Source organism: Anguilla anguilla, chromosome 12 (assembly GCF_013347855.1).
Source record: "Anguilla anguilla isolate fAngAng1 chromosome 12, fAngAng1.pri, whole genome shotgun sequence".
NCBI lineage: Eukaryota > Metazoa > Chordata > Actinopteri > Anguilliformes > Anguillidae > Anguilla > Anguilla anguilla.
In genome coordinates, this window is record NC_049212.1 from 18,375,047 (window position 1) to 18,400,221 (window position 25,175).

Below are 25,175 nucleotides of genomic sequence, written 5' to 3' on the forward strand. Positions count from 1 at the left end.
AAGACCACAACCACCCACCTACCCAAAGACCGCACTCACTACATGCGTCAGCTCCTCCTCCTACCATTGAAGGACTACAAAAAAGCTCTTCCTGCCACATCTTCAATGACTGCACACAACTAGGACCTTGTATTTTACAGTGTGCAGCTGCGAATGGACAGACTCAATGTGATAATCACACACGACTTTTCCTTTTAAAAACAACCACTAAGCCTTAAATGTTCTGCAGAGGGACAGATGGAAATAAAAGGGGTTATGTAACTGATAGGATTTGTTGTGAAAATTATCTGTAATGTGAATTAGGTTTATTCCCCATTATTGCGTAGTGTCTTGATTTACGAATGCAAACTGCCCATAACTCTTCTCGCCAAACAGATCGGAAGTGTTTTGAAACTATTCTTGGCATGACGGTGAGAGGGTTTTTTAATGACTGAAAATGACCAAAGAGTCTCAATTGGTATACTTGTGAGTATATTTGTAATTTGTATTGGAGTGAATGAATATCAAAACTGGAACACGGGTTTAATATGAAATCTCCAGGGGCCACCACACTCAATTTGCGCAGTAGAAATCAAACTTAGTAAAATAACAGGATGAATATTGTCATTGGAGCTAGTCTAATTTGCACTCAGGGAAAATGTATACAATGACTGTAAATCACAAAAAAATGTAAATGTATTGTAAATGCCTCAGAACCTATTTTTAAACGTGTAATCCTTTCTGATCAACAGATTTATATCGCAGACACGTGAAACTGCTTACGGCATATCGACGTTTTTATCCATGGTTAATAAAGCTAAAGGCGGACTTCACTGTGATCTCTGCATTTTCATTGTGTTCTGGGCATAAAAGGGAGAAACCCCAGGCAAGTCTTTTGGGCAACACCCACCCAACATGAAAGCAGTTGCACACCCCACCCTTTATTTGGTGAGAAATTGAGCTCTGCAGGGTCACTTTTCCATCATGCTATGCATTTTTTTCTTCAGGTCCTGCTTGTTGCTCCCTTCCTTGCAGAACGAATGCATTTTTCCGTTGTGTGTTACGGGCTTATTATTCTAGCTACATTTATAGTTGATCTACCGCACTGCTGGGGAGGCTGTACGATCAGAAAGTGAGCGATACTTCATTCACAAGGTCAGGGGGAACCGTGTCCAGAAGCTTGTTGTTCATAGTTAATGGACTCTGCAAACAACTAGAGAGAACAGCCTGGCCCACGGAATCCTCAGTGACACAGACTGAAATGCCTCATCCAGAAGCCTGGTGCACATTTCATTTAAGGTTATGCAAATGAAAGGTCAGTTTAATTCCAGCTGTCATTACTCATTTTATGCATCAAAGGAAACCAGCACAAAGCAATGTATTCAATTCCTAAAGGTGCACATAAAGTTTATTTTCTGCTGACTCAAAACCTTGAAATGACATTTAGCTGTGATGCAGAACTGACGGAAAGGCTTCCAGTACTTTTTTTTTTGCATTTAAAGAGACTGAAACTATCATTTTGACAATGTGTTCTGACCTTGGTGTGACTATCTTTTTTTAAGAGGTACAAACAGGAGCTGCTTCCATGAAAGACGGTCTGAATCGACGTTCAGCCAGCTTTAATAGGTTAGCACGGGTGAGGGGTGAAGGGAGGGGGGGAAATTCAACATGACTCAACTGTGCCACTCATCCTTTTTTTTTTTTTATCATAAAAACTTGGCACGCAACGTCAGACTGAACTTGTCCAATTATCTGCGAACGCAGGCTCATTCGAGCGCAACCCCACCGCCGATTCTGGAACGGACACGTCCGTGGTTCTCCTACGTAACGTGGCGTCCCCAGTTGCTTCTCTTGACACACTGACAGCAGCTACGCTCGCGTGGAGTGGAATCGGAGGAAGTAAATTCATATGCAGTGCCCGATCCACCAGCAGGGGGTGCTGGAGGGCAGCGATTGCCAACTGCACGTCGCCCAATGGAGTTATCGGCCACAGACGGCACTGCCACAGTCTGGATTCAATCAGGCTGTGGGGTTCATCCTTACACTACAGCGTGCTATCTAAAAAGAATAAGCCACCCAGCAGCCCCTGTGCCACTTCATATGTAAAAAAACATGAATGCACACGTATGTAGCTTTTACACGGGGTCAAACAAGACTGCAGTACACCGGATGCACAAGAAGCTATATAAAACAAAAGTTCCACAAATAACAGAATATACGAGCAGTGAGGTCTAACACTTTCACTTTTGTATTTTGCATTTGTTTTTTAGAGATACAAATAATCATCCTCAACATTAACGTGCGCAGTCCTTTTGCAACGTTCCATTGTTAAATAAAGAAGAAAAAAAACTGAAAAATCAGTTTGAACATTTTGTCAAGCCTCTATCATTGCTGATCTGCTTTCTGTTCAGCACCTCAAAAAACCCTGTGGGGGGGGGGGTTTCAGCAGTGCTGAAACTGATCCAAGGTCAGTGCACGTGCCCCAGCTAATCGTAGTAGCTGTCTCCGCCTCTAGGGGCAGCGCCTTGGCCAGAGCGGCTCTCCTGGGTGGTGATGAGGTCGATGATGGCCGAGATGACGGCGCAGTCCTTGGACTTGGTGTCGTTCCAGTTCACGGGTTGAGGGTTTTTAATCCTCTCCTGGAGAAGAGAATCGAGCTCCTTCTTCAGATCCTGAAAAAAATGTTTCGTTTTAATGAGATCTTTTTTTTTGACGAGGGTAAAAAGACAACAGCTGGTCAGTTTCTGTTAGCACTTCAACTGAAACAATATGAGGTGCAACCTGAGGTATCGCTACATCTTATTATGCATTCTCCACCAAGGCTCAATTGGTCAGTGTGAACAGTGTTGATTTTTTATACTTGATATAAATTTAATTCATTTATTCTGTTACACAAAACTGCATCAATAAATGCGCAAGTACATTTACTTGCAATGCACCACTGGATTTGAACCTATGAGCCGTAAGGTCAGTTCTGCAACAATAGTACCAACCGAATATATTAACCAGTTCATCGGTTGGATTTAATTACGCTACCACTGAAAAGCTCAGCTGACTAAACCGATGTTGCGTGGGGGGGGGTGGGGGGGGTGTGGGGGGGTGGGGGTCGCATGCACAGCTCGTTACAGCCGGCTGCGAGAGTCACCTTGACGAGGTGTGCGATCCGGGCGGGGGACTGAAAGACGATCCACTCGTCCACGGCGATGGTTTCCTGGTCTTGGTCCTTCTGGATGGAGATGTCCCCGCCGAAGAAGAGCAGCGAGAAGGGCGACACCTCCGTGCAGTCGTACAGGAAGATCTGGGGTCAGAGGTCAGAGAACGCAATGAGGCTCCACACAGCAAAGTGTTCTAACGTGTGACAACAGTCCTTCAGCACTGTGCGCCCGACTCTTCTGTAAGATGGCTCAACATCGCACACGCGCACACACGCCAGCGACACACACACACCAGCGACACGCACACACACACCAGCGACACGCACACACACACCAGTGACACGCACACACACACCAGCGACACGCACACACACGCCAGCGACACGCACACACACACCAGCGACACGCACGGACACCAGGTTGTGAGCCGCAGGAAATCAAACGCGCTCCCCGAGCTGCCGTCTGGATGACGGGCTCGCCCCTCGCAGATACACCCCGCTGAACACGTCCTCTCCTGGCTCAGACGCGCCTGTCCATTTTCAGAGAGCCTCTGAACCAGCAGTCATCGCGCTGCCAGCGTCCCATCTGGCCCGACGGGGCCCGACCGGCTTCTGCTAACGTGTGAAGTGAACACATTTCCCATCCCGTCTTTCCTGAGGTGCGAATGGAGCCCGCGGCAGGGCTGCCCCCCGCTGCAGAGATGCCCCCGGTCCATGGCTCTCTCACCAACACTGAGAGCTGGAGAACCAGGCTGAGCTGCCCCCCCCCCTCCCCTGCAGAGATGCCCCCGGGTCCATCACCCTCTCTCTAACACTGAGAGCTGGAGAACCAGGCTGAAGGCACGGCTCGTACAAACAGCAGTGGATACATCAATGTCTGAATGATGAAGACTGAATCGACATGGAGAAGGCTGGAGGCAACAACACAGACACACACACACACACACACACACACAGACAGACACGCACGCACAATGTGCGCTTACATTCGCCTTTCCACCTGCCTACACAAGCCCAGAGGTTTGAATGAACAAGGCACCATCTAGGAGCGCGATATAGAGACAGGAAGGCTGTACGTTCAAATCTGGTTTAGAACACAGCTGCTATGCCTCTGAGAAAGTTACCTGACCTTGGCCTTCTTTGGAAGAAGATGAGAACAAAAAGTGCTTGGATAATACTGGCAGGGTGAATTAACACTGAATAAAAAAGGACCCTGTGTGTGTATGCGTGTGTGTGTGTGTGTGTGCGTGTGTGTGAGAGAGAGAGTGCGCATGTGCGTCCATGCCTTTGTATTCAGAGATTTAGCTCCTGGATCTTGACCTCACAGATCGCTGCCAGCTTCCAATCAAAAACCACCGAGTGAGAAGCACTTCGGGTTTTCACCTCGCCTTAGAAACGCTACTTTCCCCCCGTCTTCTTCCTCTGCCAACGTGAGTCCCAGCTCCAGTGGTGACAAAATGGAGGCTGCAGCTTTAAAATCTCCAGAGCGCTAACTGGGTACCCTTGTGAAACCTTCTCACAATGCAACCTTAAATCGGACTGAATTAGATTGCAAAAGCCACGTTTTGAAAGCAAATGGAGATGGAACCTTCTCATATCTTATGAATTAAGAAAATAGAAAATGGCGAGAGCTCACTATCAAACCTGCCTGGCCTGCTACCCGCTGCACCCGTATCCTGCAGGATCTCCTTATTATGAGTGATATGCTTGCCTGTATGACCTGTAGTCAATTAGCGGCTGTCAGAGTTTTTGTGCGAGTAAAGCAATGGAAATTCAACATCACCCTGGACAGGGCAGTCTGCCCGAATAAGATTAATGCAGGGGGGATAACAGTATTTACAACCTTCAGAAACAATTCTAGATGTGGCCAAAAAAGAAAAAGAACTGACCATAAATCCACCCCAAAAACTAAAGAGGAAAAAAAAAGCATTCCGCCTAAATGATTTATCACGACTTGCAAAAACAGACGAGGGATGATTCATTACTCTTTGATGGCTCTGTATATGGAAACTGAATATTAAATTGTGGTGGAGAGCGACTGCCTTCTGTTTATTGGTGTAGCTGCAGGGGAGTAGACACACAGAAGTAAATGCAGTTTTGTAGACTCAGTGGTATTGACGCAAAGGTGTAGAGGCAGAGTACATGCAGAGGTGTAGACACAGAGGTGTAGTAGACGCATTGGTGTAGACGCAGAGGTGTAGATGCAGAGCTGTAGACTCAGCGGTGTAGACGCAGAGCTGTAGATGCAGTGGTGTAGACGCTGTGGTGTAGAGGCAGTGGTGTAGATGCTGTGGTGTAGATGCAGAGGTGTAGACTCAGCGGTGTAGACGTAGTGGTGTAGAAGCAGAGGTGTAGACGCTGTGGTGTAGAAGCAGAGGTGTAGACTCAGCGGTGTAGACGCTGTGGTGTAGAAGCAGAGGTGTAGACTCAGCGGTGTAGACGCTGTGGTGTAGAAGCAGTGGTGTAGACGCTGTGGTGTAGAGGCAGAGGTGTAGACTCAGCGGTGTAGACGTAGTGGACTAGAGGAAGAGTACATGCAGAGGTGTAGCACACTCACGCTGCTCGTCTTCATTTTCAGGTGGTAGATGAGCCAGGTGTAGTGAAACTCTGTCTCTTCAGCATTCACAGACTTGGGGTGGATGTTGACCTTTCCGTCTGACTTAGTGTAAACCTTCACCCTGGAAAACAACGTTAAGAACATCTAAATCGAAAGTTTAATACCGCTAGACATTTACTGAAGTCCTCCATGTTTAGCTCCTTGCTCAAGGATGCAATGGCAGTTCTCACAGGAATTTAGTCTGCACCTCTTGGGTAAGAACTTTGAAGGCAGTCTCTAACTGCTACACTACACTAGTGCCCCACTCACACTCTCTGTAAGATTCAGAGCTGCAACCGATGATCTCGCACACACACTGGCGTTCTTCGATCTTGCAGATACCCAGCTTTGCGTAAAACTTCCCTGAATATATTAAAAAGGCAAAACGAGCCCTTCAGGCATTCTGCTCAGCAGTGGAGAAGTGCAGAGTCAGTAAAGGCAGCATGAATTTCCATTGATTCAGTAGTCATTCTTGTGTTGCATTGTAAGTTAAATTACTATTATTAAATGTTATTATGTAGTTACTGTTTTTCCCTCCACCAAAACAGAGCTACGTGTAACATACCCGCCACTTAAACACAAATACAACACACACACACACACACAGACAGCACGGCACACAGACACACACACACGCGCACACACACACACACACACAGCAGGGCACACACAGACACGCACACACACACGCACACACAGCAGGGCACACACACGCACACACACACACACACGCACACACACACACACACACACACACAGCAGGGCACACACTCACATGGGCCTCTTCTTGCTGAAGCTGGGGCGGATCTTGGCTACTTTGGGGTACAGCCCGGCGACGATAACGGCTTTGATCAGCTTCTCGTTTTCTGTGGAGAGGCACACGGACAGGCAGACGTTGTAAAAGCGGCAGAAACGCACGGTCAGACGCTCAGTCGGGCACATGTTCCTCTGCTTACCGGAGTTGATGTTGGAGCTGGGGTCTTTGGGGTTCTTGCTGCTGACAAAGCCTGCGCCCAGAAGGTGCTCAGCGAACTGGCCCTTCATGTTGTGCAGCATCTGCAAAAGTGACAGGATGAAGTCACGTGACACGGCAGACCATCTGCAGCAAATATACTGAAACCTAGGACCACATCAAGCCCTCTCAGGTAGAGCAACATTTCAATCTTAAATTACATTAACCATTGTAGTGGAAAGATAAACAAATCTGTTTAGTGCTTCTCTGAAGAAAGGCAGCAAGCTTTCTGGATACTCTGCGTTCACGGGAGTGTTTACGTCAACCTGTATGCTTATCACATTCTGGACTGATTCAATCACACGCACATTCAACTTCCCGCTGACTCAGCTCCAAGCGAAACATCTTTATCTTTAAACAACTTTAACCGCTGATGAACCCACACGCACACACACGCATGCACGCACGCATGCATACACACACACACACATCCATGCACAACACACACACAAAATAATCCCTTTCGTCTGTATAACTGTAACTGGATATTCTTCAAGGTTACCAGCTTTGTCTCTATTAGCGTTTCCTATTCCTCCCATTTGGTAATGTGACAGCTGATGGTGTGCATTTCTGCCGTTTAACTATGTTAAGTGACCTTGGGCTCTGGAAATGCGCAGTATAAATGTATTATTATTATCATTACTATTATTATCATTCAGGAAGAGGGCAGCTTATTGGCCGATTTCCCTCTGCATTTAGCAGCTCCTCGTGTTGTGTTTCCGTGACGCACCTGGAGTGTGTTGGCTGAGAGGAAGTTGTCCCAGCAGAATTCCCTTTCGAATCTGCCGCCCCGTCGTTTAGCGTCCTCCCAGCCCTGAAAAGTGAACATTTCCAATGTTTTTTCAGGGGTTAAGGGGTTGGGGGGGAATGCTACACTGCCAAACCTCACAATCCCTGAACCTCAGGGACCTACATTATTGGGAAACCCCACCCTCCTGCCAAAGACAGGATGAGAGAAACGCACAGAAAGGTTTAAGTAGATTCAGAGTGACCCCATAAACCTCTGAACAGTGATCATACCCAGAAGGCATTAACGATGGTCAGGTGGTCACTCTTGGAGTTTTTGGACAAAACTTTTCTCCTCATGTCTGCAAGCTTCTCCTTGCCCTGAGGGGGGAAAAAGCAGAGAACACATAACACCTTTATGTGTGTGCGTGGGTGCGGGTATGTATGTGTGTACAGTATGTGTGTGTGTGTGTGTGTGTGTGTGTGTGCGCGTTTGTGTGCGTTTGTGTGTGCGTGGGTGAGAGAGCGTGAGAGAGAGAGCAGTACCAGTGGTATGAAGAAGGGGTCTTTGAAGCTCAGGCTTGCAGCGATGGTCAGTACGGGCTCCAGGCAGCCCAGCAGAGCTCCAAACAGGATCATCTTCCCAATGTGGGGCTCCACGGGCAGGCGGGCCAGGTGGAACCCCAGGGGAGTCAGCTCCTCGCTGCGGTCCAAAGCGTTCTGACCACAAACACATTAACATTCTGCTAATACACAATAAGACTCCTTAATACAACAGAACAAGCAATGAATGGCCTTTGCATTAAAGTCGAAATGCTTCAGGACAGATAGACTATTCAGTAGCACACAGTATATCCAGACTCTGCACCCGCATACGAGTCCCAAGCAAAAAAGTTACACATTTAAACTCTTCCCCACCCGCACTTTATCCTCTTCATCCCCTTTTGAATCGCTCCTCCCCCCCATGTGAACTGCCCCTCCCCTTTCTCACCAGATCCATGAGGTGTGTGATGGCCAGCTGGACTGCCTGTTCTGAGGGCGGGTCTAGGGCCTTGCGCAAGAAGGAGGCGATCCCTCCCAGCTTCAGGATCTGCACAGCACAGCATGGAGAACCGGTCCAAACACTTAAAATACGTCTGCTGCTAGAACACAGGCCTGGGACAGCTTCCCAACAGGTGCGGCATCCTCTTAAATGACACGAGAATCCATCCATGACACCTAAGAACAATCCTCACAAGAATTCAGTTCTGCTCAAGTCGTAACACGTCAACGTCTACACATCTAATTTTCTCACCTTCAAACTACAGAGTCAATAAAATATGAACTGCTCTGAATAGATTAGAATTACCTTGCTAACCTTCTCCAGGTAACATTTAGGTAGGAACCGCATGGAACATCACAGAGAAAAGGCTACGATCGTGCCACAAATCACGCTTCGGCTGCACTCCTCTCATCCCAATAGTCAGAGAAGGCTAACGGGTTTGTCGGTACGACATCCTCTTATTCAATCAGGGTGTTTACATTCAGTTTGTTACAAGGCATATATCTCAAGCATTTACGTTCACCTGATGTACGTCCCGTGGGATTATTTCTAGTACAAACTGTTCCAGTATATCACATTAACTCAAAGGATGCTAAATACAACTTTGCAGATGAAAGCGGACTAAATACAGCTCTTAGCGCAGATATTTTTTGCGCTCACCTTGCTAAGAAACATGAAAAACTTTTTTTGTCCCCTAGAGCAGGTTATTTTGAACACAGATATTTATATTTATAAGACGGAGCTATTTTTTCCTCAGATGTAGTCACCTGACAATAACTTCACATGAAACATGAACCCATGCCAGAAGACCCGAGCGCGTCGGTGAGGCAGCACTCATAAATATGAATGTGAGAAGCACTGCTGGGGCTAGCTGCCTGTGAGCTTCAGAGCAGACGAGTGGAGTGATTAATAATGCGCTCAATAACACACCCGTCTGTTTGGGAACAATAAAACTCACACAAATCCATTAGGAGAGAGAGACAGATTCCCCACATGAGCTCATCTCAGTAAATAATCAGCAGGGCCTGGTGGTCTGCAAGCACCACAGCACTGCAGTCACGTCTGAAATGAATGTTCTCTCCTCTCACCCCGCCAACTCCCACCGCCTTTACGCTATGTACCACTCCCAGCCCAACCCCACCCCCCAGCACTGCCACCCTGACCTGAACTCCCCCATCACTGCTATCCTAACCCAACCCCCCAGCACTGCTATTCTAACCCAACTTCCTACCACTGCTACCCTAACCCAACCCCCCATCACTGCTATCCTAACCCAACCCCTCTCAGCACTGACATCCTAACCTCTCAGCGCTGCCACCCTCACATCCTCAGCCACACTACCATCTCCCCTCCTCCCCCATTCCCCTGCCCCTCCCCTTTTTCCCCTCCCCCATCCCCCTGCCCCTCCCCTTTCCCCTCCCCCACCCTCTCGCCCCGCCCCTTTCCCCTCGCACACCCGTACCTTGATCTGCAGGCAGAGCTCCTCCAGCGGCGTGCGCATGATCTCAGGCAGCTGGTAGGCGTCCAGCAGGCTGGCGCGCAGGCTGTTGTACAGGTGGTAGCACTTCCCCGGGGAAACCCTGCACAGACACACAAACAACCTCCATTCCGGCTCTAAGGGTCTCTAAACCACCAGAGAGAAAGTGTGCAAAGAGGAGGAAACTGTAACCGAGCAGGAGCGCACAGCATTTACAGGCCCCGGCCCACGCACGCACGCGGGGGCGGGGCTCGAGCACGAACAGCGGCGACACTGCAATTAGACGACCGCAGCAGAGCGATTAAAGCTCTCAGCAATGCATCTGGCTGTGTGAGGGCAATTTGTCTGGATGAGCTCATTGGCAGTACAGTAAATGATCCTCGTGCCCTGTCCTAATTGACAATTACAAACCACTATGCGCATTTGCGCTCACACACACACACGTACACACACACACAAACACACACACACACACACACACACACACACACACACACACACACACACACACACACACACACACACACACACACACACACACACACACACACACACACGTACACACACACACACTTTCTCTATCTGGACGGGGGGGGGGGGGGGGTAATAAACACCACGCAGATGAGAAATACTCCACTGGATGGGAAGTCAACATAAAAATTAACAGAGAGAACACAACAGACATGCACTCGGTAAACCATTTATACACGAAGCGTGCAAGCTACACGCCCGCCCGCCTGCACGCACGCACCACACGGATTGGACCCCTGCGCGGTGCGGTCAGGCACTCCGGGACAACCGGGCGAATCGGACCATGCGGGCACCGCCATGTTTGCCCGCCGCGGTTGGCCGAAAGGCCTGTCCGAGGTCACGAGGACACACTTGGACACCGGGAACGCGCGGCGTCCGCGTTTCAGCCGCCTCTTCCCAGCGGGCGCACACCGGGCGCGGCCGGGACCGACCGAGCCGGGGCGCGGGCTCCGCGGGGCGACGTGACGCCGCTCCCGCCTTCCTTTCGTTGCCCGGCGACGGAGAGAGGAGCTCTTAACGCCGGTCTGAAGCCGCTCGTCAGATTTAAAACTTCCTCCAACCCCCGCTGCCTCGCCCCCAAAAACACAAAAATGCATTAAATCAGTTGTGCACCTGCAGCTCCTCTCCCCTCATGAATAATGCAACGGCACAGCCACATTAACATCGCTGATGGTTGGAGACGGCGATTGCAGGGGTGCTTTTTGTTGACTGGCGCATATTAAACTGCATGGGGGGGGGGGGGGTTTCGTTTAAAACCAGAGGCGACGTGAAGACGCCTTGCCCGCCCCCCCGCGGGGAGAGTGGTGTCCATCCTCGCTCTCTTACGCGCGCCAGCATCAACCTCGCCCTTTTACCCTCGCCGGCCCGTCCCCCAGGAAGCAGACGCCCCGCCCTCCCCGCACGAACACGTCACTCACGCTCGCCGCTCGTCATATCTGGCCTGGCCCCGACCGCCAGCCCCAAACTCCGAGTTTTTTTCTGAGTCACCGAGCAAACCTTCATTCTGCGACGTCAGTGACGTCTTCCTCTGACGTTTCCAAAGTGGGACTCGGTGTCTATGACAGGCCCCACGTAAACCGAACACAAAGAAAGGACCTCGAATAATGATATCAATTCTTTATTTTAAGACGACCTGATTACTCTTGATTACGCTCTTAACGATGAGCTGTTAGAGTCAAAAATAAATTTTAACCACAATGCCGGCAAACTCTGACTCAGTACAAACCTGTACGGGACCCATTTTAGGAGAGAGAGATGTAGATGAGAGCAAGAGATCAAACCGAAGAAAGAAAGAAGCCAATAAACAGAAGATGGCCTGGCTGAAAATATAGGAGATAGAGAGAGAGAGAAATGAAGGGAGGAGAAGCAGAGCCGCGGGCGAGCGGGCGGAGTGCGTACCTTCCCGCCCGGCCCCTCCTCTGCTTAGCGTTGGCCAGGCTCACCCACTCGGCCGTCATGGTGCTGATGTTGTTCTGGGTGTCGAAGTGCGTCTCCTTGATCTTTCCCCCGTCAATAACATACACCACATCATCGATGGTGATGCTGGGGGGCAGCAGAGAGAGTGAGAGAAACGAATGCAGTTAGCACCCAGCATGCTATTATTCACAATCATTTCAGTTTAACAGAGACAGATTATAGAGAACTGAAAAATACACAAACAAATCTGAAGTACCTTCAAAAAGTTTTTTATTTGCTTATTAAATGAAGACAGATTATTATTATTATTATTATTATTATTATTATTAAGTGCTGTGAATTAATCAGCAGTCTGGGTGCCATCACGCCTTAAATCTAAAGTGGTGACAGCACCGGTTACAGGGCCCGTAATTAACCAATCCGAGGGGCCCGTTTAAGCTTTCCCCGAATCGGTGTGACAGCTCCGGTTTTAGATCTTGGACGGGAGCGGGCCTGAGGCATGAAGAGCAGATAAAAGGCACGCACGGAGGCGCTGACAGACCTGGTCTCGGCGATGTTGGTGGCGATCACTATCTTGCGCACGCCCGGAGGCGGCTTCTTGAACACCTGACAGGGCGGAGGAAAGCGCAATCGCTCACGGACACCAAACGCAATCGCTCACTGACATCAAACGCAATCGCTCACTGACATCAAACGCAGCTCCCGTCAATAGCCAGACATGATACTCTCACGCGTCCCGCACCCGCACAGAGAAAAGCTCCTTTACCGTAACATTTCAAGGGCTTTTATTTATCTGAGAATAAGAGGCATGCTTACCTGAGTCTGATTGACAGTGGGCATCAAAGAGTGTAGCGGAATGATGACAAAGTTTTCTGGAAAAGAAAAAAGTAATTTTACTGTGTGTTTATTTGAACAAGTATGCAGTATGCGGCGAAAAGGGGTGTAGATATAAAGGTGCGGCTACTTACATAGGGGTGTGGTGTGGGGGTGAAGGTGTGGCTAATTAAACAGGGGTGTGGTGTGGGGGGGGAGGGTGTGGCTAATTAAACAGGGGTGTGGTATAGGGGTGAAGGTGTGGCTAATTAAACAGGGGTGTGGTATAGGGGTGAAGGTGTGGCTAATTAAACAGGGGTGTGGTGTGGGGGGGAGGGTGTGGCTAATTAAACAGGGGTGTGGTGTAGGGGGGGAGGTGTGGCTAATTAAACAGGGGTGTGGTGTGGGGGGGATGGTGTGGCTAATTAAACAGGGGTGTGGTGTGGGGGGGGAGGTGTGGCTAATTAAACAGGGGTGTGGTATAGGGGTGAAGGTGTGGCTAATTAAACAGGGGTGTGGTGTGGGGGGGAGGTGTGGCTAATTAAACAGGGGTGTGGTGTAGGGGGGAAGGTGTGGCTAATTACATAGGGGTGTGGTGTAGGGGGGTGGGGGGTGTGGTTACCTGACTTGAACATCTGCTGGGCCATGAGAAGATCGTTGAGCCCACTGATGTTGTCCCAGCCAGGCAGGAAGACAAGAATAGCCCCTTCCTGAAACGCAGCACCGTGCATTTAAAACAACACACGCACACAAATTCCAGATTACTGACCATTTCAAAATAAACATCTATTCCTAATCAATATTCAGAACAAACTTAAATTTCATAGCTTGCTATATATAAGCCACTGCTGACAGGACAGATCAGTACCGCCCTGTGTGTGATGCGCACACGCATAAAAAAGGAAAAAGGGTCCTGTTGTTTTCCATGTAATTTTAGACGCGCTTTTCTCTCCACCCCCCTCCCCCCCCTCCACAATCGAGCGCACAGAAATCGACAGCAGAGTGCACCGCTTCCTGACGATTGTGTGGAATTGGACGTCTGGATTCGCTGAAAAGGAGCTTTCAGTTGTAATTAACAACAACAAAGAAAAAAAAAAAGGACGGGTGGGTATTTCAGATATGAAAGAAACGGTGAAACCGATGGAGGCTGGGGGCCAGTGAACCGGGCCGAAAGAGGACGGTGCGCTGCGTTTGCTCCAGCTGTCTCCGGCTGCTATTTTCAGCCCCTCCGCTGCAGGCCGTTCTGCCACACCCGCTCCACGGCCCCTCCCTCTCCTCCACCCGCCCCCCCTGCCTCAGGCCCATCCCCCCCCACCACAATTTTCAGGTTGGATAAGAGGTGCTACACAAGCGTGAAGCCACTCTCGTTTCAAAACGGGAAACAAACAAATAAAAATAAAACAGTGGGGTGGGGAGGAGTGTGTGTTCTGGCGCGCGAGGGATCGGTGACCCACATTCCTGACGCTTGCGAGACCAGACTCGGCTCGGTATTCCCAAACCCGATGCTTAATTAATGGTAATTAATCTCGGCCTTCCACATCTGGGACTGGCACGGTGGCAGAAGTGACGCAGGAACTGCGCCAGCTCATTACGCGGGGGGGGGGGGGGGGGTTACTTAGAGAAAAGCAGCAGATGGATTCAGTCCGTAATATCAGTCCAACGAATAGCCGAGACCCCTCTAAAGCACTCAGCCTTTCACCAGCTGCATTATGCTCAATTTCAGCTCTGCAGCAGGACAATGTAAAAATAGAAGCCATTTATGTGGCCCTGGATGAGGACATCCAGCGAGGGGGAAAAAGTAGGGTAATCTATGTGCGAACATTCTGATACCGAACCATTTCCTCTGCTTTATCTGAGAAAGGACTGTAAGAATCGGTCGGGGAGAAGATGTGATAGTGCTAATCCGGCAGATTGCACTGGAGCCTGGGTCTTTAGCTGAAAAGCCAGGGGAGGCTAAAGGTATCAGTGGACAAAAAGACTGGCTTGTTCCCTGAACCCAGAGACAAAGTCACAGAGACAGCCGTCCCTCGGAGGGGACGGTGATGAGAGCGGCCACTAATAGAGCTGAGCCCCGACTCTCCATAGGAGAGCACCGAGTGATGTCAGAGCCCGAGCTCAAACCACCAGGGGACTCGGAGTCCGTCAGAGATCCAGGCTTGAGTACCTTTTAATCAGTTTATCTTGGCCCAGATATCCAGAGAGGGGAGGAGACAAGAGAGGATGAGAGGAACACAGGAGAGAGGAAAGGAGAAATGGAGAGGAGAGTAGAAGAGAGAAGACCATTTCGAAGAAGCAGTTCAACTCTCCCATTAACCTGAAATGCCTCCCCCGAGCCTGTTTCCTTAATCACTGAAGTGCATTGCCTGTCAACTTAAGACTTGGACATATGAGCACTTTTTCAGTCACAAACTGATCGAGGCGCTTAAAGTGCTGGAGGATATGTCCATCTCTGGGCACAGCTATGCACTGACTTGGATAAAATATTCATGGTGAAAATATAAATATATATTGTTAAACAACAGGCCAAGCCCATGACCTACTTAGCAAGGCAGCCAGCTGCAGGGGGGGAAAAGGCTGCAACAAACCAAACGCAGATTAGTTTTGATCCATTTTTCTAACTTGGGTATTTAAATGTTAAAATCTGTTAGGGGTCTGGACTTTAACCTTTAAGAAAGAGTTTCCCGTGGTATGTTCTGAGCAGTGAGATGTAAAATACAGCTATAAATGCATCCTTACAATTTTCTTCAGTTTCAATTTCATTTTAGGAAATGCAGTAACATTTTGCTTTGCGACCTGGGAACTAATGAGGACAGATGGGAGCTGGATCACGTTTGGATCAGCAGATCTGTACCATCGCTGATGCTTCTGGCAGCAGGGACAGCAAAGACATATGCAGCCAAAGTGCATTCAATTTCAAGACACCGTACATTTTAGGCTGGAAAGGATGAATATTCCAAGAGCACAAATGAATATTTGGACGTAATGAATTTTAATATATTTACCTTGATAGTTTTTTTGTTTTGTTTTTTTAACCTGCAAGTTAACTTAGAATAGTGCCTCCCTAAATATTTCTCTCATCGCTTGTAAATAGCTACCAAAATAACATAATATTGATTGCTAGGATTTAGCAACAGGGCCTGTAACAATAACACTGTGTAAAAATAGAAAGTGTTGTTGGCAGCATTTCACGCCATCTTAAATACTAACAAGGTATTGACCCGACTGCTTTTGTTTTCCTACTTAAAATGAAACTGTGAAATGATGCAACATTTTTAATGATCAACCGATGGACTGAAAACTGAGTAACAGCCCTACAAATTTCCCGAGATAAGAATACAAGAAACGACTCACGTCGTCGTTCAATACGATGTATCGGATCAGCTCCACAATCAGCGCCAGGTCGATCTTATCGTCATCGTCCATGGCCTCCAGCACATCGACCGTGCTGTCTGAGTATCTGAGGTAAACAAGGAGAGAAAGCAAAGTGCAGCTTTAGCGGGCGGCCATGTGAGAGACGAGGACAGATGTGTTTGTTTCACAGAACAATGCAGGGACTTGAACCTGCAGCCACCCGCCAGGAACAAGGCGCCGGTCGCGAGGGTCGGAAACGGTGAGATTCCGGTCAATCGCGTGGCCCCCCCCCGGTCCCCGCCCGGGGCATCTCACCTGCTCCGCAGCATACGGGCAAAGCAGGGCCAGCTCTCCTTGTACTCCTCCTCCTTCTGCTCCTTCTCCGGCCGGGACATCTGCCCCTGCATGAAGCGCCGCTTCCACCGGGGCCTCCGGTCCTGGCTCTGCGGCCGGTACCTGCACACCGGGCGCAGGAGAGCAGCAGAGTAAGCGCTACCTATGATTCTGGGTTTTTAATTAAAAAATAGACTCCGTTTCCCAGAATGCAACCTGGGACACTCCTCGGGTTGCCAGTTCTACTCATTTTTCCTCCGCAGTCATTGTCTCACCTGAGCATCTCCACCACGTCCTCCAGCAGGTATTCCTTCACCGGATAGGTGAAGCCGGGGATGTGGACCATGGGACAGTTGTCTGAGGAGAGGGACGCACAAAACGTAAGCGAGGGCAGAGAAAGACTATCATAACGAGCATTATTTTCTCCGCTCAGTTGGTGCAAACTCGCCCGTTCCTCTCACCGAAATACTTGGAGAACTTGTCTGCGTTGAGCGTGGCACTCATGAGGATGACTTTGAGGTCGTCGCGGAGACGGATCAGATCCTTGACGATGGTGATGAGGACGTCAGACTGCAGGTTCCTCTCGTGAATCTCATCCAGGACCAGGTGACTGATGCTGGACAGGTGTCTGAACAGGAAATGATAAGTGATGTTGGGGGGGGGGGGGGGGGGGGGGGGCAGGGTTACTGAAAATGTTAGGCCTGGCTAGAACAGACTTTAGCAAAGTTTAGCAAAACCAGCAGCCTTCCTCTGAGGGCTGAGCTGTTAGTCATTCACCTTTCATGATGCACACGTTCAACTGGCAAAATGTAAAACATCCGGAAAGAAGGACAAAGCATTTTCAAGAGTGGAGCATCCCAAAAGTCTTGAGATTTTCAGGCGTAACATCCGGGTATTTAGCAGTCATGTTTTTTCTTGCGCTGCTTTTTTAATAAGTCAGAGGTCTTTTCAGACCCACATCATACACACCACATTGTAATGAACACCTCAGTGAATCAGGGAATATGAAATATAAAGGCGACAGGAGCACACAGACCTCACAACAAAAGCCTCGGTCTCCTCTCCTCCAGCCCGCCACATTATCATGCTTTTGTTTGCAGCTTCGCAACCAACTGCAAATGGTTGCCAGCCACAAAGAAAGCCGCACGTGTTTTACGTCCTCTCGATGTTCAGCTTGTGTCAATGGGGGGAGCATTGTGTTGGCTTCAGACGCAGCTATCAGCCCCGAGCACATTCACTTTCTAAAAACACGGGCTCGAGGAAGCCCCCGCCCCCCGCCCCCCCCCCCGTATCCCAGCAGCCGCGCTGACTGGACGCCGCTGCGCTCCGCCGATACAATACAGGCCCGCCTGTCAAAGGCGGCGGCCAAGAACAGAGAGAGCGAGCGAGCGAGCGCTGAAGAGGAGGGGAATGAAGCGCGTGAAAGGCGGGCAGAGGTGAGCGAGGCGGGTGTGCACTCACGGGTCCGAGCGGAGCCACTGAAGGATGATGCCCGTCGTACAATACAGCACCGAGCCTTGTTTCCGTGGTAACTGGCTGGGAAAGAAAAACAAAAAAAACAGAGCGCGCAAGAGATGAGCGGGGCGGGAGAAGGTAGGAGCAAACCTCCACCCCGCCCCCCACCGAAAAAAAAAAAAAAACAAATACATAAATGTAAAAGCACACAGAGGCCTCATTTGTTAAGCAGTGTATCCAAGTAATTTCAAATGATAATTAGGTTTTCTCCCATTGTAGAGCTACAGTCACACCGTGGACAGCCAGTGCAGATGAACCTTGTGTACTAACAGGGCTGCATGGGTCTGGAACATCAACAGATGCCATGCAACATAGAATCCTATTCAACACAATACTGAGCGAAACCAAAACCTTTTTCTGCAACAGCGTATGAATCAATATCAACACTGAATCAAACTAAATGAAGGTGATTCGTGTGGAAAAGGGTAAGTGACACCTAAGTGACGCCGGCTTTGCTAAATGTAACTCCTCTACCATCCCCTCTGATCTCTCTGATGACTATTACCCTCCTCTCTTTAACATCGCTAGCGTCAGCCTCCTTTCCCTGACCTCTCCTCCCCTCTCCCAGCAGAAAAAAACATCCTGCTTTCTGCCCCTCCCTCTCTCCTGAGCCGACCGTGTCATTCTACACTCTGACTCTTTAGGGCCCAGGAGAAGGAGTGACTCAGACAGCGATGCGCTGGTAAATAATACAGTAAGACTCAGCAGAGGCCTGACAGCGACCTTCCCCACCCCCCACCCCCCCACCCACACCCCCCGCCAGCAACCTGTGCGGAACACGCTTTCATCACTTTCAACAACAAGACCTGTTTGCGAGAACAAAACACCGTAGGTCCCCCACCTCTTTTCCTCTGCTGCAATGCATTCTGGGTATGGTCCAAGGGACTGACGTATGCAGCTCATTGGGCGGGACGCATCAGGCCCTGTTTATACAGCACTCAGGCTGCATGTCAAAGCACCACGGGCCAGGCTGCAGTTACACTGAGGGACGCGCTGGCAGAGCTGGCCTCTCGCCTGCCTGCGCAGGACGCTGACGGCTAAAGCAACCGATTAGCGCTAGACGAGACGGGCCGCTTCTCTGCGTGCGCAAAGTCCCCGTCATCCTCAAGCCCGCGCGCTAGTTAGCGGCAGCGAGATGCAGCGGGGATGCAGCGAGAGCCCCAGGGTGGAGAGCCAGGGAGAAGGAGGGGGGGTGTGGAGGGGAGAGATGGAGGGAGCCAGTGAGGTGGAGAGGACACGCACGTACTCCAGACCCTCTCTTCTGACACGCTGCCAAAAAAGACCCAATTACTCGCGGCGAGCCGCTCCCCCGCCCGCTTATAATCGCGGTCCCAGAGCGCATCCCTTCCGCTTAAAACACAGAGCAGAAAGCTGCTTCACTTCACCGGAAAAAAAACCGAGACCTTAAGCACTACAACGCCCCCCCCCCCCCCCCAAAACCTGTCGTCTATACTCAAGGTAATTTGCATAATTCTGTTAAATGAGCTTCACTTTTTTTTTTTATTTGTGAAACGGCTCACACGAAACATTTTGCTTTCGCTCTACATACCAGTATGCAAATCCATCAACTGCACTCTGTGAAAATTACTTTAAAAGCATGATATCAAATGAAATCTCACGGAAATTTGATTCTCGCAGACAAAAGGAACCATTCTGCTGTCTAACACTGAAAAGCACAAAGCCTGAGAACGAAACCCGCCCGCTAGAATATCACACGAGGAGACATTTCGTGCCAGCAGCTTAAAGGAACGCACTTACAGCACGTCAAACGCACACAACACGGCTGACACGTAATGCATCCAATCAATCAGGAAGAGAGCCACGCTCAAAGTTAAAGTGCCACCCATGACCTTCTATGCGTTCACTTGGCCCCTCCTCTGCACTCCATAATGAAGGTGATTGACAGGTCAGTCCGTTTACCTCTGCAGCCGAATCTGGTACCCACAGGAGTTCCCTTCCCCCACCACCTCAGCCCTCTCTGCAGACACCCTCTCTGCCACCTAAAAAACACATTACAGACAATAATACACACCATAATATACCACAGACAGGTGAGAATGAACAAGCGACGGGTCCAGACACACCCAAGACATGTAAGAACTGATGCAGCATAATGCGATACTGCTGAAACTCCAAACACACACACACACACACACAAACACACACACACAGTCCTATGGCCATTGGGTATATTAATGGCATTTCATATGAGAGCATGGCTAGGTCACCAAGGGTCTCTAGACCCACGTCCAGTATGTAGCCTGTAGCAACTAAAAGCTGATCACATGATCAACACACATTCCTAAGGCACCGATCTGAACATTTACACCAATCTCACAGCATTTAGACAAATAAAACAGCATTCTCTCTACCCTGCAAAGACACACACGAGAAATTTCCACAGTAATGCAAGAATCTAAAAAACAGCTGTACATCCTTTTCACGTGTCCACATACTGATAATGCACTTATATGGGCATCTACCCTAACGCTGTATAAGCTGCACATTACAGAAGTGTACCCACAGTTGGCCCCCGCAGCCGTGGGGCGAAGTGAACTTACGGAGATGGCACTGATGCGGCGGGGCTGGGTGCACACCACCCTGCACGCAGAGCCCATGCCGCGCTCGATGTAGTCGTCCAGGATGAACTGGGTCACCTGCGTGGTCTTTCCGCAGCCCGTCTCCCCGCTCACCACCAGAACCTGGTTGGCCCGGAGCAGCTGGACCAGCTCCTAAACACAAGAGAAGAGACCCGTCCAGGCGGCTATGCGTAAAACCCAAATAGCATTACCTCACTGCTATTCACAAAACCTTCTCTTCCAAGTGCTTGCTTCCAGTCAGGCTGGGGGGGGGGGGTGATTCTTGTATTCTCAAAGTTCAACCCAGGTCTTACAGGGGTGAGGTATCTACAGTCACCCTTTCCAATTGCTTAGTAGAAACCAAAAGTTGATCATATGACCACCACTCATTCTTAAGACTCCAAGCTATACCTTAACACCCATCTAACAGCATGTAGACAAATAACACACAATATTTTACCAACCCTGCCGGGACATGCCACAATGTACTCGAACCAAAAAAAGCAAATAAACACATGAGAGCAACTCTTAATGGTTCCCATATACACCTTGTCCTTCTGGAGAGAGGGTACTGTACCTTTCCTTCATTTCCTAATTGACTGATAAAACCGTTGAGTCGTTTTATTGGAAGAGCTCAGTGTTTTATCCTTGACTCTGCTCTTGGGAAAACTGGGAGTTTAAAGAGACTTTTGAGTGACAGAGGGTTTCATAATTCACTCTGAAGAGTCACATGGCTGGGAGAGTGGGTCTTATAAATGCCGGCAGCAACGTGCTGGATGTAACCTACTGGATGGACTGCTCAGCAGTGCTGGTTAAGTTGTAGGGCTTGTAACCAAAAGGCTGTACACTGAACAGCCTGGTGGGAGCACTGCAGTTGTATCCTTAAGCAAAGTGCTTCACCAGGATGTAGCTCATTACATGCTAAACCTTCACAAATGTAAGCAATTCAAGTCACAATGGAAAAGGGTGTCCTGGAACATCTGGTTCCACTGATGGCTTGGAGCTGAACACCTCAATCATAATTAAAGAGAAGTTTTTATTCCAGTGTTGAGAGGGAAAAGGAAGTAAAAATGTCTGTGTTTATCTTACCTCTTTCATTTTGTACGAGGGAAGTTTCTCCCGGAAATTCTGAAAAAAATAAATAAATAAATAAAATAAATATATATACTAAATTGCAGAGTCTGGGGAGGTACCTATCGAGTGAAAATTCCTATTGGTGACTGTGCATGGTGCTGAATGCATCAGTCTTTAGGAGACAACTGTCAACCTGGCAGCAACCCAACAGACAGACCAGCTCTCGCTGTACTCCTGTGTACCACCTACCACCACAGCCCCATTAGCATAAATACAGATTATAAAACAAATGAATGCATGCCAATAGTCATAAGCACAATTTCAGGAACTGTAATAGCATTATTTTTAATGACTAGTCAATGGGGACATTGTCAGCGTCTGTACGACAATAATGGTTTCCCAGCTCTCACCAGCATCTCTGTGTACTTTGGGTTTTCTCTTTTCTTAAGCAGATCTCTCTTCAGCTCCTGGTCTAGGCTGGAATCTCTGGTGATGTCCTGGAACAGATACTCTAGGTCTTTGTCTTTCACTGCCTCTTTCACTTCTGCAGGACTTGGCTTTTTGAGAACCTCTGGAGGTGGCTCTTCACCATCAAAGTAGCTGAAAAAGCATATTTCCTGGTTGATATGGAGGACTGTACATATGCTTGGGATGTGATTTCATTCTGACCAACAGTCTACTCAGAAAACTATTAGATCGACCATCTTCAACCTGTTAAACTTTAGAAACCAATTAAATGCACGTTATTACAATTGGCAATTCGGTTGAGCCACATGTAATCGTTCAGGTAAACATACATTGGTGGACCAACACTGAAGAGTATTTTCAGACTTTCTCCAAAAGATTTGAAAAACAGTGATATTATAAGTACTGCTGGGTTACTTACCTGTGTCCACCTGTCTTGGACCCTGAGCGCCAGCTCTCAGACGTGGAGGGGTGGGCATCCCTTCCAGGAACGCAAGGCTCTTTCTGGACCGTGTTTAACAGTCTAGTGATGTGCTCCTCTCTAGACTCGTCCATCTGCACTACCGCTCTCTAAACAAATAACACAACCAATCTTACCCTCCAGCTGGCACACATCCCATCAGCTGGGTCAGTTAGCTTACACAGAAATACAGAGCATTAGCGTTGCAAAGGGTTGGAAAATAGTCTGTAACTTTACAAAAACTTCCCACGCGAAGTTATGCTTTGGAATTTTACCCAATTTTAAAAACAAAAATGTTTTAGTGTATAATTACTGGGTAACACAAAAAGGTAATTATCGATAGTGTGGCCTGTTTTGGTTAAACTATCCCCATTTAATAGATATTCAGTTGAATTTTTAATTCTTCCACCTCATATACAGTGCACTTTCACATCACATGTACAGATAATTGTCAGCATCCCATTTGATGGGAATTAAGTAGAAATACAACCCTCTGCTTACAAGGTGCATTATCCCAACAGAGGGAATACATTATTCAACTTTCCTGTTTTTTGTCATTCAGTTAAAGAATCTCATGTAACAGTAAACTCATTTAAAGCTCAACTCAAAACTAAATAGTCCATTTTTGATTTCTATTAGTCATTATGCATGCTTATGGTAAGGTGAAAGGTTTGTTTCTATATGGCATGGTGAATGCAGCCCGTGCAAATAACCCCCTCAATTTAACTTTTGTTCCAGTGAATACCCACATATTGTCGTTAATTCCCCATTAATTCCCATGGAAATGTTCCAGCCCTAGTACCAGTGTGTACAATGTCATTAATACTCAATGGATTAATACTTGCCGATTTCCTCTCATCTTCTTTCCTTTTTATGCCTCCTCTCTTTGCATACCACAGGCCGATTTCTCGGCCTTTCAGGTGTCCCGGGTGCCGACCCCGTGAGCCACCACCGCGTCCCCGATCCTCCCGGGACTCCCAGCCCGAGTTTCCCTGGTATCCCCCTCCGCTCGACCCGGCTTCTCTGTCCCACCTATCCTCGTTTCCATGTCCAAATCCTCGACCCTCTCGTCGGCCTCGCCTATTACCGTAACCATAACTCATACCGTCCTGTACGGGTGTCCGAATGCACCTATGCTACGACTAGTCACCGTTTATTAGATGTCTGGAACTTCTGGTGTCAGCTGACGCTAACTTATCTGTCGCGGTAACAATACAATTTTCGGTCCCTAGGAAGCCAGCTAGCTAGCTAACCTACAGACAGAACAACGGTTGCAGAAGCAATCCAATGGTAGCTGGGTAATCAGTGTTCGAAATAGGCTAACCAACCAAAAATCGGAATTTGCAAAATACATAAATGAACTCAATGAAACGTAAAAATTTCCAAACAAATATATAACACAATTTGCAGAAGCACTAGTGAAACTGTAAATATGTATCTAATGTAAGGGTTGATGAATTTCAGGTAAAGTAAACAGACATATCCGGCATGTCGCGTTTAAATGACGACATCAACTACGCGATGTCAACACAAAAAATACGCTGTAAACGACGATTGGTTGCTGATCCTCAATGCGGTGAGTTTAAAAAACGTTGAAAATAGATGACAACATTTTAATTTAAATGCCGTTCTGCCAGTGTAGGTTACAATTATTTACACGACGCGACTGCTATGAAATTTGGAGGATATTGAGTACTGTTTGAGAAATGACGTAAAACGAAAATACCCTAATGGAATATTCCAGCAGACAGAATTTTGTACACCAAATAACCGAAGAAGCATGATATTGAGGTGTAACTGTGGGTAGTATACTATATTTTTTTGTTATCATTTTATCATGAACTGTTTGGCATATTACCTTTGCAAATGCATGTTAAAAATATGGTACTTTTGAAACATGAACATTTATACTTTCCTAAATGAATAAATTATGGTACATTAATAATGCACTGAACTGTAATTACCCTTATAATTCCGAGCATTCTGTAAGGAATAAAATGATTAACCAAGATGTTGTCGGTACAATGTATGGTTCAAATGACAATGTCTTAAAGGAGGCACCTATAGGACCAAACATATCCAAAAAAGGTGTACTTTTTAAATGATTTATAATGTTTTTTTATTTATTTATTATTATTTCAGCATGCTTTCACAAATGTACTGTGTGCTACAACAGGGGACGGAATTACTGGGTAACTCCTTCAGCCGGTGTCACAAATGGGAAATACCGCCTGAGGCAGGAGATAGCCCTTGTGGACTTTTCTCTGCTTGTTTCAGCAAGCCATCAGCTTATCATATATTTACAGCCAAACAAGTATCCAGTGGTTTGCAGAAAAGTGCAGTATTAATGGTGAATAAATCATTGATAGCCCTTGTAGTTAATTAAAACACACTGTAGATGGTAATTTGAAAAAATAAATTAGCAAATGTTATTTTCCAGGAGGCAAGGTGAACATACTCACATGATATTACAACTGCTCAGATATCCTCTTGAAATGTGTAAGTATTTCACATATTGAAAGTGTCCTGCAAACATGTTGCAGAGAAAATATTATTTATTTTATTTTTAATGAATGTCCATGGTAGTCTAGATTTCATCATAATACAATATATGGTTAATGAGATTAAGAACCATGTCCTCTACAGGGAACT

General features: G+C 47.9%; 1 protein-coding gene across 1 annotated transcript; it reads right to left on the reverse strand.

Moving 5' to 3' along the window:
* Window positions 1-1,360: 1,360 nt before the first annotated feature.
* Window positions 1,361-24,024, reverse strand: dhx36 (DEAH (Asp-Glu-Ala-His) box polypeptide 36). The gene is made up of 25 exons (XM_035384692.1): window positions 23,369-24,024; window positions 22,485-22,633; window positions 22,009-22,198; window positions 21,614-21,652; window positions 20,507-20,677; window positions 19,866-19,945; window positions 17,892-17,966; window positions 16,892-17,058; window positions 16,706-16,787; window positions 16,413-16,553; window positions 16,098-16,203; window positions 13,369-13,456; window positions 12,750-12,805; window positions 12,475-12,539; window positions 11,916-12,059; window positions 9,972-10,089; window positions 8,459-8,557; window positions 8,014-8,187; window positions 7,762-7,848; window positions 7,472-7,555; window positions 6,686-6,785; window positions 6,505-6,595; window positions 5,691-5,811; window positions 3,125-3,277; window positions 1,361-2,651 (listed from the first exon to the last, which is right to left on the reverse strand). Exons 1-25 carry the CDS (start codon window positions 23,624-23,626, stop codon window positions 2,466-2,468), a joined length of 3,024 nt encoding a protein of 1,007 aa, XP_035240583.1. The 5' UTR covers window positions 23,627-24,024; the 3' UTR covers window positions 1,361-2,465.
* Between the last annotated feature and the right edge of the window lie 1,151 nt (window positions 24,025-25,175).

Bases quoted from the DNA above. Each gene is read 5' to 3' on its own strand.
- dhx36 (XM_035384692.1), bottom strand. From the start codon at position 23,626: ATGAGTTATGGTTACGGTAATAGGCGAGGCCGACGAGAGGGTCGAGGA. The intron at 8,188-8,458 runs GTGAGAAAGGGG...GTTTGTGGTCAG, and splicing joins TCACACACCTCATGGATCTG to AACGCTTTGGACCGCAGCGA. The intron at 6,596-6,685 runs GTAAGCAGAGGA...GCCTCTCCACAG, and splicing joins CAGCTCCAACATCAACTCCG to AAAACGAGAAGCTGATCAAA.